General features: G+C 43.4%; 1 protein-coding gene across 2 annotated transcripts in view; it reads left to right on the top strand.

The window, feature by feature from the left end:
- CALN1 (calneuron 1) overlaps positions 1–1,300 on the top strand; it is a 128,889-nt gene extending 127,589 nt beyond the window's left edge. Inside the window, exons 5-6 of one of the 2 annotated variants that reach the window (XM_086475296.1) lie at positions 27–29; positions 1,173–1,300. In XM_086475296.1, coding sequence (XP_086331422.1) covers positions 27–29; positions 1,173–1,300 — 131 coding nt within the window. The remainder of the gene's footprint in view (positions 1–26; positions 30–1,172) is intronic. The other variant, XM_086475295.1, reaches the window with a different exon arrangement.
- Positions 1,301–16,990: the final 15,690 nt, after the last annotated feature.

The following is a 16,990-nucleotide window of genomic DNA, read 5'->3' as shown; positions in this document are numbered from 1 at the left end:
CAGGCACTGCTAAATCCTGGCCAGAGGAGGTGAGGGGGGATGAAACAAGTGTTCAAAATGCAGCATCCAGTGCTCTGCACTCTCTGTGCGACAAGGTTCGAGCCTGGATCAGAACAAGGGGGGTTTTCCATCTATTCTAAAAACATTCCCCTGCACTTTTCCAAACATGGGCACTTAGAGACTTTTCCTGGTTGCATTTTAGGTTTATTGTAATTCTGAATTTGTTCTGAAAGTCGATCTGAAATTCTCCCATTATCACAAGTGTATCCATGAGAGAAAGGCAATGGGCACATCCCTTCTCAGGTCAAAACAAGCCCATGCGTTACTACCCATGCATGAGGATCTCCTGGCTTTCTGTGATTATCTTGGAGGACCTTCAAGGCCTTTTCAAACAGATTAATCTTCACAGTACCCAAATAGTACGTATTGTTCTGATATTCATAGGTAGGGAGGCTAAGACAGAAATATGAACCGGCTTTAGCAAGTTACAGCATGAGTCCTCGGAGATGAACTTAAAAAAAAAAATCAAAATAAGTCAAATGCTAAAAATCCCAACTCTGTCTGCATTGTAACTGCCACAAATTACTCTCACTTCTTTTGACAATTATTCTGCTAGCATTCATTTGAAAAGCTTCTTAATAAGTCTGATTTTTTGCTTAGGCACAGAAAACCTAAAAAGAGTTTGGAAAAAATGACTAACATACTGTGCATACTTGTAGGAACTATCACAGTGGGTTTTTAAGTGTTCTCGGGGAGCACATTGTGAATCTCTGCTCATTCCCAGTTGACCTGGAGGAGTCTAAGGGAGTCACAGAAGACCAATACTGCCAGTTAAAGAACTTTAGAGAGAACTTCATAAAGAGCCTAAAAGCAATACACAGATAAACCAAAACACACCTACAAGCATTTCAAGGGTTTAAAATCCAAGACGAGAAAGGACTTCCTGCAGTATGAGAGGGTGATCTGTCAAGAAAGTTGGTTTGGAAGCAGTGAAAGGTAAGGTGGATTAATTGGAAATGTCCCATCAGGGAGAGGTAAGACTTGGCTTGCACAGGGGATCGCTGAGGTAACAATCAGAGGCAAAGGAGGATTTCTGAGCTCAGCTGATCCCGGTGGAAAGCAAAAACATTACGTTGGCTGAGCATCTTCTCTTTCCCCTGTCTTCCCTGCAGTGCACGCCCAGAAGCAGAACAGACAGACCTGCGTACGGAAGAGCCTTATCTGCGCATTTGCCATGGCCTTTATTATAAGTGTGATGTTGATTGCAGCCAACCAGATCCTGCGGAGCGGCATGGAGTAGCCTCTCACCATGACACTGTGAACCAAACTGACCATGCATGCGCATGCCACCGGGTGAGCTTCCCCCGAACCGAACCGACTCTCACACGGCAAAGAGACAGAGGCAGGCAGATAAAGCACCATTCGACAAGGAGCCTGAGGCCAGCAGCGTAACGTGTCTTGTGAATCAACTACATCCTTTTGGCAGGGACATAAAAGGGCTGTCTTAATGCTTTAAAGGTTTTGTTTCCTAATGCAATAAAAAACAACCCCATACAGGAGTCCCGAATTACTGCTTCAAAACAGCAATGGTAACTTGGAAGGAACTTTCATCCAGCAGCCTGTTTCGCAGTTTTAAGGAGGCACAGCCTCGTGACTTATTGCAGCAGGGCTGTCTTTTAACCTAGGGGCCGACTGACTATTCCGCGTAGCGCTCCGCCTGGCCCGCATTCCCAGGAAGTTGATCGTAGCATTGCCACAAGCAAGTTCTGTTTGTTTTATTTCATGTACTCCAGCTTCACTTTGTTTTTCCCTTATGACCATGCCTTTGAGTTTATGGCATTAGAGGGGAGCTAGAGTATCCTTGTACAGTATTTTCAGAGTAAAAAAAGAGGCGAATTTGCCAGCATCATAGAAAATTTCTATTTTTGCTTCGTAAACGCCGCCTTTGACACAAGACTGTGGGGTAGCATGAGTCCATTTGCCATTTTTTTTCTGACTGTGAATCAGGGCTTGAGAAGCACCACCCGTTTTCACACATGGGCATTTCTGAGATTTGTGCACAGTCTTCCAACCGACTCTGCAACCACCAGCACCAGTTAAAACGCCTTCTATTTAGTCCTGTCTGCATATTCAACAGCATTTGCTTTCCGGCAGTTTTACCTTTCTTCTATATTGGTCTTCAATAACCTTATCTGAGATTAAAATCATGAAGAAAGCTCAGAAAGAGCTTTCCTCCCCTCTCCTTCCCTGTGCAACTTTTATTTATTTCATTTCATATGCCCTGGCTGTACTCTGCAGTGAAACCTCCGTGTCAGACACCTTCTCACAGGAGAGGTTATATTTTCGCCTGCACATTAGTGTGTGCTTTTGACCAGTCACCTGCTCCGGTCCCTCCCAGGAGCCATCCCACCACCACCACCGTCCCATGGGCAGGCTCCAAAGAGGATAAGCTGAAAAGCAGACTGCAGCAAGAGAAGAAGGAATCAAACTAGAGCCTACCACCATATGTTACGTAGTGTGTCAGACTTTCAGATCCTGAAAGTGCTAGTTATTTTTCCTGGAAGAGATTTTAATGAGCAGCAAGGAAAAGAGTGATGCAGACTAGAGACATAACACATCCCGCAGAAAGCACAAGGACTGAGTGAGCCTGGAGCCAGGATTACATGTTCCCAAATAATTTTTCCTTTTAGACTTGATGCATATCCTTGCATTTACCTTTGGATGAGCTGTGCATCTGTGTGTGAGCCTGGCAGAGATGTGATTTCCTTGACCTCACGGGAGAGGTTTCCTGGCTGGTGCTCATGGAGCCGGCACAGGGAGTGCTTCCGGGGAGGTCCACCAAGGCACCTGGGCATTGGAGCTGTGGTGGCTTCATCCTACTGTCTGGGTGAGCTCCAGAAACACCAAGGAACAGCGAGATCTTGCTCCTGTAAATGTAGATGACTGTTTCCCGTGTCACGAGATGGTGCAGGATGGATCCCCAAGGGATTGCAAACCTCTTCCCTCATCCCACACAGCAGCCATCGGCTTAAGCCTGGATCCGTCCCAAAGACTTGTTTCAGGTCTTTCTTTGATTACAAGGTCCATCAGTAACATTCAACCTGTATTTTTCTATAGCCTGATCTGCAAATATGCTTCTCATTGTTCTGTCTCCCATCACCCTTTTAAACTCATGTCAGCGCTTTGGATTTTGCCTTTAGGTGTCCCAGTCGCCCAGCTCCGCATCATTGCCATTTTCCTGGTGTCTCCGCTCCATCACCGAAGATGACAGCCGTCTTTTCCAGAGCAGCTGAGTTAGTTTTTTCTGCCTTTCACACACACTTCTGTATTTCTGTTCTGCTGTGACTAATAGAGGTCAGCTGCAAAAATTGTTACATCTCCCAGAAGATGTAGAGATTTATGTTTGCTATAGGGTAGCAGCAGACTTCAAACCAACAGCAGAAAATCTTAGGCAAGCTCTGAGCATGGGATTCACACCGCTGGGGGGCCAAGGGACACTCCCAGCACTCACTGCACTGGACATCGCAGGTAACGAGCTTTGAGATCATTTTAAGGGAACTGTCATCCTCATTTTTAGGTCTCGGGGGCATGTGAAAAGGTGGTAGCAGCAGAAAAAAGTCTAAACGTTACTTACCACTGAGTAATACTTATTAAGAGTTTGTGTTTTTTTTTTTTCCCCCTGGGACCGTGCTGGAGTGAACGCGGGCAGCAGGGGCAGATGGAGGAGGAGCGGAGAGGTGGGCACTGACCCACCAGCCCTGCTCAGCAGCAGCAGAAACATGGAGCAGACCAGTGCCTCTTATCTGACCCCAGAAACACCAGCTAAGACACATAGACCAGGCATTTCTCCACAGTCTTTTCACTCATCTGACAGCTAATACCAGGCAGACTCCAATTATAACAGCTACCTTATGGATGAGATGATGTTTTGCATTCCTTTAAGCTTTCTAGAAGGCTCCATAATTTCTACATGTATGCTTCATAAAAACCTCTGTAAATACAGTCATTTTTCAGTATAATTCTTCACCTTGAAGCTCCATTTGTAAAACCAAACCTATAATTAATATATCAGTAAAAGCCATAGCCTGGTGTCAGTAGAGTTCATTGCAAAACTCCCCACTGATTTTACTGGGTACAAGATTGGGGTGGGGTGGGGTGTTGGGTTTGCTTCTTCTGTAGGGAACCCAATTTATCCATTATGAATCAGTGTCACATCTTGCCAGAGGTCTTCTTTTCCTTCCTAGAGCAGCCTTTCTCTGTCTAAAGGCATCTTGAAGAGCTCCCTTCTCTAATCAGTCAAGCTCTTCTGGTAGCTAGTAGCAATGCAGGATGGATCAGGCCAAGCCATTTCACCCTTTCCTCTCCCCACCACCTCTCCACTGACACCTTCCCATCCTTCCTAGCCAGCAGCACTGGACCTGTGTCTCTTACCTACCTCCCTGGCTCCATTTATGTAACATCCATTTATCATCTTTTTTTTTTTTTTTTTTTCTTCTACACGAGAAGGAAAAAAAAAAGGGCTTTTTGTTGCTTTTACAGACAGTAGGTAAAAATAGAGCAGTAAAATTTTGATTGGAACCTGATGGCAAATGCTTAGGGGGAAGAAAGTAGAAGAATCAAAGAAATAAAAATAAAAAACCCCACATCCCATACTTTAAGAAAAAAAAACCTATTTAAGTGGTAATTAACATACTTTAAAAAATACCGAGACTGCAGCAGTGCTAGGTAGAGCTGTCAGAAAAAGCACTAAACTTATGCTCTTGCCAGTTACATGAGAATTTAAGTGTCTTTTCAGCACTGCAATTCTGTACGAAAAGGATATTGCTATGGCAACCCTCGCTGTTCGTGACATGTGTGCCACCGTGTCGGAGCGACACGCAGCAATTGCAGACACGCTCCCAGCCAAACCAAGGCTGGACAAACAGCTCCCAGCAGCCTGGAACAGCATTTCAGCTCACAGATTAGCAAATTATTAGCAAATTTTGAGCACCCCAAAGACAGCTCTGTTGGCTTAGCCACAAAAAAACCCATGTGCAGTTAAACAGATTGACATGCAGGGAAGGCTTCAGGATGGACATGATTAGCTTGAGAGAGGCTTTGGTTTGGTTTGGGAGCACGTGAAATTAGTGCCGCGTTAGCACTGCTCGACACAGTCTGTCCTGTGCCTGTTGAGGACACTTTGGGCATGTCCTTCACAGAGGGATCGATCTCTGATGCGAAGGATTTGGGTTACTGCTCCTGCAAGGCACCAGGCTGCATTGCTGATAACGATTGACTTTGACTTTAACCACTGGCTTTAACTTTGAAGGCACATCCTGACTTTCTGCTCCTGGAGAAGCCAACAGTGGAACAGCAGGTACATGGCATGCTGAAATACTGTGGAGGCCACAGAGACGTGAATTCCATCAAAAGCTGCTGAAGGAACATTGCTCACCTGTCAGGTCCGAAGCCATACCATAAGATCAGCCACGAAGAAAACCACAGCTGAGGAGTTACCAGGCAGGACAAGAGTATCATGGTGGCAGCAGTGGCCCTGGCGAGCAGTCTCCTGCCCACGACAGGCTGTGCCACCCAAAGACTTTGTTGGGGTCTGACCCTCTTGATGGGTCCACCACTGAGAAGCGGTTTCTAATCAGAAGCAATATCAACAGTAATTTAAAGAATCAAAAAGGGGGGACAACTGGGAAAACTTGACTTTGTTAGGGAGAATTTGGTCCTTATGCTGTTGGAGTTCATATGGGGTAAAAGGGAGTTGGCAAAGTAATTCTTTTTCATGTTTGATGGGTTCCCACCAATACACCAGTTTCTGTTAGCAGACACACTGTCCTGGTGAAGGTGCTCACAGAATCCCCCAGGGTCACCTGTGAGCAGAAGGGTGGGCAGTAGCAGGAGACCCAGGTACCTGCCCGTGCTCCCAGGTGAGCTACAGCTGAATATTTGGTTATCAACTGGTGATACGGAGAGATTTCATATAGACTATTCAGTGGTTATTGGGAGCTTGCATGTTGGATATAGCGCAGTGGTAGGGCTGGACATTGATTGCTTTATGTGGAAGACTTCCAGCAACTTTGTAGAAGAAAAGATATGTATGTACATACCCACCTCTTTAAGCTGGAGCTAAGTAAATGTGGGGGTTTTTGGTCCTTCTCCCATAAGAACTAGGATAGCAAGCAAGCAAATCAAGAAAAGGTAGAAAGCATTCCCAAGGATGCTACTCTGGATGGCTGAAGTCTGTTTAACAGACTTGGATGAGCAAAACACCTGGTAAACGCTTTTCCATGGAAAGCGTAGGAATATTCTTTCACAAGAAACATACTGCCTGCTGCAGAGACCAAAACATCTCTAGGGACACCCAGAGGACTGTGGTGGCTGTCTGAGGTCCAGTGCTGGCCCTGCTTGAGATGACGTACTGCTATGCAAGGTGCCTGGTACAAAAAGACTCTCAGCTTTTTCCGTGAAAGCCTGTCTCCCCCATGTCGTGTGCACATGCACAGAGCAAGCAGCGCTGCAAAAGGCTGTCATTGCACAAAAGCAAGGGGTGCACAGTCCCGAGTCAGACTTAGATCTGCAAGGAGAGAAGCAGTAGGAGGAATACATTAAGATCACTAAGAATGAAGTTCCCTGTTTTATCCACCCGTGTAATAAATTATTTAGTTTCTGCTTTATGGATGACTATTTGAGAGAAGAAAAACCAACTCTTCTAAAATGAGAATCTGATGAAGTATCTTTTTTCTTGGCTCTGAATCACGCTTACAGATGAAGATGTACAGAACTTGCTGGGTTTCAATCTATTATTTTACTGTACTGCGTTCTGACAGTGCAATTACATTTCCCTGGCATCACTTAAAACCTATTACTTTCCCAGGAATGTAATACAGAAAAAGAAAAGGCTCACAACATTTTCATCTCTCTATATTGTCGGTTGTTATCAGGACTGGATCTCGTTTTTCTCCAGTTCAAGTAGGACGTTTTAGACAGATCTAGGAACTGTAGAAGCTTCACCAAGAGCAAGACGGACAGAAAATCTGACAACATTTTAGTTGGAAGAGTACTTCACTCCTACCTCTCCAGTGACAAAAGTCTGAAAAACTGCCTCAATTTGGCATCTTCACTAGGAAAGAATTTCAGCCCCAGAAGTGAGGAGAAGGAGAAAAAGAAAATCCTCTGGATCTAAAAATCAGTACTTGACAATCTGATGATGAAAATACCATAGGGGATTTTTTTTTTTTTTTTTCTGTCAAGACAGACCAAAATTCTTTGTAGCCTTGAAGAGGATTACTAAATGAAATTGCCATTTTCCAACCAATTATTTTCTACAGCTGTTCATGGCCAGTCTTTGCCAGCATCATACAGGAATAAGCAGCCTCAAACACTGCTATTTTTACAATGCTTTAGGTGAGATCCATAATACGACTTTCCTTTATAATCTGTCTTTTTCTTCATCAGCCAACAAGTAGACATTTGACCATCCCATTTGAAGCTGTTGAGCTTGGTCTAGCAGGTACCCCTCTGGTCTTGCCAGCACTCTTGTCTTGTCTCTTTTGTGAGCCATCCGACTAAACCCAAACCATACAGCTGATGTGTTTGCAGCACCAGGCCCCTGGAGTTGCCATTTGACAGCAATCTTCAAATAAATGCCTCTATATTCATATTGCACCAACCCAAGAATAGTATTACATTTCCTACCATCTTTTTCAGAGGAGCCAAAGTTATTTCAGCTTCATGCAGCAGCTCCTCTTTTCTCAGATTTTAATTGGGGTGGGGGACGGAAGAAAGAGGAACTCAAGGGTAAATCAGAAATAACTCATTAGAGTTAATTGGCTTAAACTGGAATAAGCCCAGAATCCAGCCTGCTGCCATTTAATCCATACTAGGATCTAAGTAATCAATGTCTCCTGATTCATCTCTAGGAAGTTCTTCACTAATACATGCATCTCCTTTTTATCATCGTTTCATCCCTCACTGTTTTCAAGCCATTTACCATTCATTGTTAAAAACTGACCATTTTTTTGCTTGTTAACAAAAGACATGGCATTTTAATTAAAGACAACAAAGTCAGCAGCATAATGGAAAAAAAAAACAACCTTTGTACAAAATACTGTAAATATTAATATAAATTAACTTGGCATGCAGCTTAAATAAATCCTATGTTATTGCAAGTTACCAGAGTGTATAAAGGTGTGTATAAAGGAAAACCGAATGCCATATGTATCGGCTGTTTCCTCTAACCAAACACTACTGTAAATATATAATCTGTATAAAAAGATTTTAATTTTACCATTATTTATGCAATAGAAATAAAGGTTTTTTTTCTTTTGATGAGGGATGAAGTTTCTTTTTTCCTCATTTTGAAGCAGTCATTGATATTTATTCATGCCCAAGTACAAGAGCAAAAGCTAGATTTGCATAAAATATTAGGACAGAGACCCTTTCTTCCTTCTGAGGGATACATGAACATTTGGGGGTTTTATTTTGCTTTGAAAATAGATTTACATATTTTAAAGCCTATTACTACAGAAAGAGCTCCTGGCTGAATAGATGCCTTGGCTGTTCAGAGCTGGGATCAACACTTCAAGAGCGACACAGATGCAGCGGACTCGTCAGCATGCCAAAGAAAGGAATTGAACTTCTCCTCTGGAAGTCAAAGCCACAACTGATGTGGCTGGTGGGCACCACACGCAGATCTCAAAGAGAAAGGTCAGACCGTGCCATATGCTCTTTTATGGCACTTGCTTAAAAACTCAAAACCCCTTTTCTTATATCTACCAGAGAGTCAGAGCCTGTTTCCCTGAGTTCAGGTGGGCTTAGGTCCCGCGTGTTGCTGCTGAGAAGAGGAAGCTGACCACGGGTTTTAATCCTGTTTCTTCTACTGCCAAGGGTCCATACCACAGGAGCTGCTATGTGAAGCTAAACTACACTTGCATGTCCTGAAGAGCAGCTGCTCCCTTAGCAAATCCTGGTCTCCATTTCACTGTAGACCATTCTCCACAGCTACCAGTCCACCACGTCCTGCAAGCCTTTTGGCTGGATAAGATGAGGATGAGGTTAATGATTGCTCCTAAAATTGCTTGTAGTGGTGCCTAAATTAAAGCTTAAAAGGAAACAGCTGATGTAGCCAAGTCATCTTCACCCAGCTGGACCCAAATCACAGCGGTAGGACTGCTGGGAGAACCACTGCAGCCCCCAAAGCTCCCACCATGCCCAGAGGTAGAGTACCACCTCTGCCTTGTGCTTGTAAAGGAGCTGTGATGCTTTCCCTAGACCTGACCATTTTTGCAAAAATAGCATTTCTGATTCCTTCATTTAAACTCTGAAAAAATGAGTGGTTTTCCCCAGACAATGATATATATCACATTCCATTTCATGGGCTTACATTATTTATTAGTTGCAACCATTTGGACAACAGCCTGGCAGCTCGGATACTGTTCCTTGTTCCTGGAACTACCACAACTTTTGGTATGAGCAATTGTCTATGCATGGATTACCACTGAAAAGCAAGCAATGCAGGAAGCTTATGTTTACAAAATTTGTGATCTCATAATTTAAAAAAAGGAACTGTATACTCTAGTTGACCTCTTACATTAGGTAACTGGAGAGCTTTTTAATGAATGGCTTTAGAATGAACCTGAATTCATTACTGCAATGAATCAAATGTATTGTAGGAATTCCTATATATTTACCATAGGAACGAATGAGTAATCAAAGAAATTCTCCGCTGGAAGGAGAAACCTACACCACACAGCTCTCCTTTGAAAGCAGTGTTCTCATGCTGATCATTCTGTTCAATGTCCTCAATGAAACCACAGGTTTGTACATTGTATTTCAGCCACCAGAACCATTCTGAAATGGAGAAAACAAACTTTAAAAGAGAAAAACACACCACATTTGGACTGAGACCAAACTGCTTTATCCCACCATAAAGAGCCCATGAACGTGACCACTGTTCCAGCTCTACCAAAGCCTGTTTAGCTCTTGTGTTATTTATTGGTCTCCATTCAAGAGAGAAATACATGTGAAGGATACCACCCCAAAGCCCCATCCTTCAGCTGTGCCCCAACAGGAAGTTTCGGGTGCCTGCTGCTGCGGGAGCAGGCACTGGCAATGGGCAAGAGCAACTGCATGGGTCTAATCCAACTCCCAAAGACTTGGTGGAAACATTCCCAGACTTAGTGGGATTTAGATTAGGTCATCATACAGCACAGTATTTCACACCCTGGCTCTTTCCTTTGTTTAAATGAAGTCTGGCCAAGGCCTCATATGTAATTACTGAAATACAAATACTGAAGAAATAAGGTTTTCCTTACTCTGAATGAAATTCAGGCATGGCCCCATCTAAAACCTCTTGCCATCATTGGGCTCCCCAAGCTTGAAACTCCCAGCAGACAGTGTCTTTGGTCAGGCACAATACTTTCCTCCAGGTAGGGACACTCTGCCCATGACCCTGCACGCTGGTTTTGCTGCTACAATCTGACCCACTCAATACGCACCCCTTTCTGACTAGTATCTGTAGAAAGTATTTGCTAATGCAAATCCAGAAGCAGTAATTTATTTGGTACAAGCTAGTTAATCCTGGCAAGGCTTTCCCGTATAAGTGTAGGCTAATATCATCTTGTTTTAATTGCTTCTTTAAGAGTTCCTCAAAAATCAAAAACATTTTAATTAAAAAATTCACCAAGAGTATCTTACAGATCTTTTTCCATTTGTTCTTCTTCCTACCAAAATTATCAGCACATTTGTAAAGTTCTAAAGAAAGTAATTACAGCAGATGTTGATCACTGCTGCTAGCATTGAGGTTGCTGAATGCTACACATCAGTCTCCCAACTTCTGGGTTTTTGCAGCTTTCTGGAACAGAAATTTCCGTTCTTGGTCTTTGCTCAGAAAGGAGGCTGTCTACACAGGATCTGGGATGCTTTCATGCCAGCTGCTACAGCTGGGGGAAATTTGCAAGGGAGAAGGGGGAAGAAAGGAGGAGATACAATTAAGGAACTGCTAGGGATAGAGAGATTTGGGCTAGGAACAGTAAGGAATGGCTGAAAACCGTTTCATTTTACCTGTAATACCCTTTGTAACAAAAAAAGGTCCAGCTGCACCATTACCTCCCCAAAAGGCAAGATGATAAATCCACTAGAAGTGCCACCAGCACACGCAATGTTACAACAGTGTGGAAACATCAGGCTGAATATGCCTAGTGCACGCCTGCCACGCTACAATAAATGTCTTTTAACCCAAATTTCTGAATAGATTTCCCCTTGCCCATAATGAGCTGACTTTAGAATAAGCTGTCAAAAGTAGTTCACCATATAATGACAGAAAGCTGAGATAATCACAGGATGGCCATACATGTCACTACAGACAGAAATCCAATGCAACAGCGTCAAGTGCAGGGTCAGCAACCTGTAGCATGATGCCAGCGGTGCAGGCAAGCAGGTTTTCAGTGTCCTGTGACTACTTAGAGACAGGGCTGCAAAAGTATTCAAGGAGCAGTTTGCTTCGGGCAAGAAAAAGAGCATCCAGCAGTGCTTGCTGATGGTGAAGTACCCCTAGGCCTGAGCTAAAATAACAAACACAGACAGACAGAGAAAACTCTGGAAGAGGACCATATGAAGTTGTGCAAAAGCTCCAGGTCTTTTTTCTCTAAACCACAGAAAAATCAGGTCTCTGCCTTTAGCCCATCAGTTTTCAGCCCCTGTCCTTCTGAAGCCATCAAGTTGGATCTGCCGGAAAGGTCCTGCTCCACTAGAGATGCCAGAGAAATCCCCTGCAGGCGTATGAACAGGACCCACATGGCTGGTTTCGACACTCCAAAGTTCATCATATCCTAGAGAGCAGAAGCTGTTCTCTTCAGTGTTGAATTTCACACACACAAATCCTAGGGCAAAACCACAACTACTGCAAATACCTGGCAGTATGGGTCTCTCATGCAGGCAGGGTCACCTACCTATAGCGAGTGGTGAGGCAGGCAAAGGTCAGCTGGCATCCTGACTCCTGGTATAGCCGCAGGGACAAAGCGGAGCTCTCGGAGGCATCTCAGTCCCAAGGAGAACATGACCATGAGCACGGCTGCTACTGAGCAATTTCCAGATACAACAAGTTCCAGCCTGCAGAGCATTTTACAGAAAGCATTAAAACCTCCTGAAGTGAAGGATTTCAAATGGAGGGGCTGAGAGACCCCAGTGCTGGCAGTACGAACAGTACCGCTATAATAAGGGTAATCATTGCATGTTATATGGAAAAACCTCTCAAGTGATTGCTGTTTGCAGAGGCTGATTAAATATAAATTAAACTCATCTGCATGTTCAGCAAGATATGTGAATCGAATAGCAAGAGCATTCTTCCCATTGGCTGCACGGAGTGTTTGGGGAGCTCATCCCATGGCCTGGCATGTCCGCACAGACAGGCTGCTCCACATCTTCTGGACCAGCACCAGCAACCTTGGCATCTCCGTATTATTGAAATTAAAAGAATCATGCTCACTTACATAGAGATGATTTCAGATAGAGTATGAACAAGCAATTCATTAGCCTCATGTTGTTCGTGGGAGAAGAATGCAGTTCCCTGTATTGCCACTGCCATATTACCAGGTACCACTGCTCGTCTTCCTTTCATTCAAGTGCCTCTCCATCTTGCGTGCCTGGGTTAGAACAGAACAGAACAGAACAGAACAGAACAGAACAAAATCGAATCGAATCGAATCGAATCGAATAGAATAGAATAGAATAGGAATAGGAATAGGAATAGAATATTTCAGCTAGTCCAACTGCTTGACCATTTCAGAGCTGACTGAAAGTTAAAGCGTGCTATTCAATGTCCAAATGCCTCTTAAACACTGAGAGGCTTGGAGTATTGACCACCTCTCTAGGAAGCCTATTCCAGTGTTTGACCACCCTCTTGGTAAAGAAATGCTTCCTCTGGTTCCTGGCAATGCACTGAGTGCTCCATGAGCCCTTGCCATTAAGTGATCAGACAAACCATAAGAAGAGGCCAATTCTGCATCACCAAGCACCCTGGCTACGATTAAGAAGATATTTCTTAATCTTCTCTCCCATTGTACAAGGGTGAGAGAGCGCCTTACTTCTAAATCTGAACTATCATCCAGAGACCCTGGAACTGGTGCCATCTCCAGCTAACAGTCTGTGGCTTAGGAGCAGCATGGACATCCCTGGTACAGAAGGGCTGGGACTAACTCTGAGCATCCTGCACATGCGAGGTGTTTGGAAAACCTGTGGATTTCTCCTGCCTCCATCAAGACGGGTCTGTTGACCCTGGGGTGAAGGTAAGACTCACTAAGTGAAACCAAAGGATTACTGGTTTCTCCAATTGTATGCTCAGAACTGGCAATCAGGCACCCCAAGATAAGTAATTTTTTCCTCACTATTTCTAAGGAAGCCTTTTTGTGTTCAAGAAGGAGCCCGGAGACTTTGTGTACAGACGGATCAAGGAAGATGAGTGAAGAAGCTAATGACCAAAACTATAAGAGAGGGGATGTTGCTTCTTACCATGTTGTGTGAGCCCCTACTGTTCTAGTGCCAATTTTAGTGTCTTCTCTCACTTCAAACCAGAGAGAATCTAAAAGTCTGAAAAACGCTGAAAATGGGAATTGCTTCTTATGGTAAAAGAAATCTCCAAGTACCAGAAATAGGGTCCAGATTAGGACCTGTCACCACAGTCCTGCCAAAATTAAATGTATTTGCAAGTGCATAACCCACACTTTAATCCTGAAGACCTTCAGCCACCTACTTTGAATATTTATTATTTCTTAAGCTCAATTTCAGAGAGTTTAAAAATTTCAGTTTTGAAATCAATTAGCTACTGTCCTATTCATTTGGAAACTGATCACATTGTTCACTGCCTCTTGGATGAATTAAACTAGCAATTATTTTAAAATGTTTGTCCCCGATAAAGAGGAAAAACAAGCATCAGTTCAGAGGACAGAAGGGAAGAAACAACTCAAGAGGGATCACACCATGCCAAAACTGAAGAAAGGTTGAGCATATGGATTTGCTTATGCTGGGCTCAGTAATAGGTTCAAAGAAAGAGATAAGTAGCATATCAGGGGTGCTACGAATCATTGTTATTTCTCAGGAAAGCAGTTTCAGTGCTGCCGTGATAAATTGCTTCTAAGAATTCAGGATACTGACTGATGACATTTGTCAGGCAGGAAGCTGGAGTTCAGATCACAATTGCAATTATTGCAATATTTTTAACCAAATCAGAGAGTGAACTTGCACGAATAAAAAGACTCCTTTATGTAGAAGCTGGCAAAGTTAAAACCATTTCTGGCTTTCAAGAAACCCAAAGCAACCTCCAGCAGCCTAGGTAAACAGTGTTTCTTTAACAGACTTGCTGAACTACTAACCTGGTCTAGCAGAAAGCCCTGCGCTACCACAAAGTTTGTTATTGCTGCAATTACGCCAACGCCACACTCCCAAAGAAGGATTAACATTTAATTCTTTCTAAATTTGGTTTATGAAATATTGACATGCTGGTGCCTTCGCAACAAGCTGTAAAGACATCTTCTACACGGCGTGCAGTGGCAGCTCAGTGATGTTTATTTACTTATCCCTTTCACTAGGTTTGGCTCTGAACACTCGTGCTGAAATTGTTAGAGAACGCCCCAGGCTGAGCTAAGCAGATACCAGCAGGTAGAGCTAACAACCAGTGTTAATAAAAATCAATGAAGCATTCTTACAAGGCAAACTGTTATCCCTTCACAGCTCACAGTCTCCTCGTTCTGACAGAAGATGATGATCAACAGATGTAGAAGCATCAGCTGGGGGCAGGTCCAAAAATCTGTCTCTTAAACACCTCCTTTTACAGTCCCAGCCATCTGATTTATATATTCACAGACATTTTTAAATACTTTTGGGACACCTTATCTCATTGGCTAAACAAATCCACTTATGTCTGCATCATTTCTAAGTGTGAAATCATGTGTTATTGAAGTTATTGCAACCCTGGTGATATCAGAACTCTTCCAGTCACAGTGGCCTCATTAATGAAAATCCTTTGTATCGAAATGGTCCGGCTTTGTAAAGGTCTTGCTGCATGACAAAGAAGTCTTGGGATAACAGCATCCTCATGGCCTTCCAAATGCACGGCAGTCCAAGACATGACCTCACCACAAGGCTTTATTGCCTCTTGCCGAAACAATGCCTCCTTTTGTATCCCAGGGAAATCATTCACTTCTCTGGTATGCTAAGGTAGGGTTCAGGAGCAGAGCTTGCAGCTCACACCTCTGCACTAATCGAAACCAGGAGCAATCGTCTGCATTTACTGAGCAACTGCAAAAACATGCCTAGAAGGAGTAAGCTGCCTTCTTGCTGCCTCTGAAAAATAGGATGAGGAATTTCTTTTTCCTTGGCATTTGCAGCAGGAGTTAGGCTGCACTCACCCTTGTGCACCCTGCTGCACAGCAAGCACAAGAAGCCTCCAGCCAGGAGCACTCTGGAGGCTGCCACAAGCCCCGTGCTGTCCCCAGTCCCACTAAACTACAGCCACAGAGATGGGCTGGTCAAAGTACAGAGGTAGCTGGCAAGGGAGACAACTTCCCCGATTTATCTTCCAACTGCAGCACAAAACCTCTTTATCTCTGAGTGTTCATCTTAACCACTGGCAGCCAGGTTACACTGTAGAAGTCCACTGGTTATTAGTAGAGGCTACAGCGACAATGGAGTTGTAGGCAGTTTTAATAAGCAGTTTAATGAGCTGTTCATCCAAATTGTGCCCTAGACTGTACTGAGTCACAGCTGCTCATGCAGGAAGACAAGCTCAGGTGCAGGCATCTAAACTGTAGCCATCCACATTTAACCACCTGAAGCCTTTCCCTGTTTCTTTAGCTATAGGGCAAAAATGATAGGCAAACTCTTAACTGTTCTCCCCAGCTTGTATGAGTCTGTGAGTGTCCTAAGCACCGGAGATTTCCTGTTTAACAAACAGCTTGATTTTCTCTTCTCACCACTCACCCTCATCCCTCCAGCTAGAGCTGGTGTCAATAGCAAATGACACCAGATGAGACAGAGGCTGGCCTAAGAGTAAGCTTAAGTATTGCTCTATTCTGGGGGGATCCCCATTTATCCTCCATTACATCCAAACACTTCATTTTTCAGAATCTGATCAATAACCAGATAAGGCACTGTTGACTCATGGTCTTATTTTCACAAATCTTTCACTAGAGTCAGAGGCAGAGCTGACCTAAGGAGCAAATAGAGAAGTCATGGTCACCCCGAGTAATACAAATTCCCAGTGTCTTTTTCCTTCGCAGGAGTAGATGAGTGTAACTAGCACAGTCTACATCTCTTCTGGAGAACGAGAAAAGCATATTCGTTTTATTTGGTTTGGTTTTCCTATTACTCTCTGCATAAGCTACCTTAATTAATGCAAGCTTATTATGAAATTAGAGCACCAATATAATTAAAGCATTGATTAAAAAGCCAATAAAACAACCAGCTAAACCTCTTTTGAAAGAGGAGCAATATGAATACTACTTGATTAAATATTACAATTCAGTCAATATTTAACCATTCAATTGTATTGACTTAATTTCTACATCGAGCTGGGAATAAGAATCTCTTGAGACCTAATTATGTTAGTTTTGCTTCCCTTGCTGTTCACTAGAGTTTGTATGTTTGTTTATTTGTTTTTATATTTCCTAAACTTCTGACAGAGCAGATCTTCCATCCTAGGGAACCATACTCCATGAAGATAATCTATGAGTAATGAGGAGTTCTGGTAATTGTGTTTACCTCTGGAAATGAACTTTAAGAAATCTATCACATCTATAAAAACAAGTCATCTCTCCTTCAGATAGCCCCCATCATGAGATTGTTAATGAACTTGGCAGCTAGGTTAAATCAATAGCCTTGCCCCAAATTTACTGAAGGTCACTCTGGTGCTTAGTGAAGAAATTTGCCTCCCTCCTTTCCACATCCATCTAGAGAAACATTGCTGCAGCATCCAAGGCAACCTCCAGCTCTTCAGTGACACATGGGG

This window comes from Leptosomus discolor, chromosome 18 (assembly GCF_034619465.1).
Source record: "Leptosomus discolor isolate bLepDis1 chromosome 18, bLepDis1.hap2, whole genome shotgun sequence".
NCBI classification, from domain to species: domain Eukaryota; kingdom Metazoa; phylum Chordata; class Aves; order Leptosomiformes; family Leptosomidae; genus Leptosomus; species Leptosomus discolor.
This window is presented reverse-complemented; position numbering and strand designations above follow the sequence as displayed.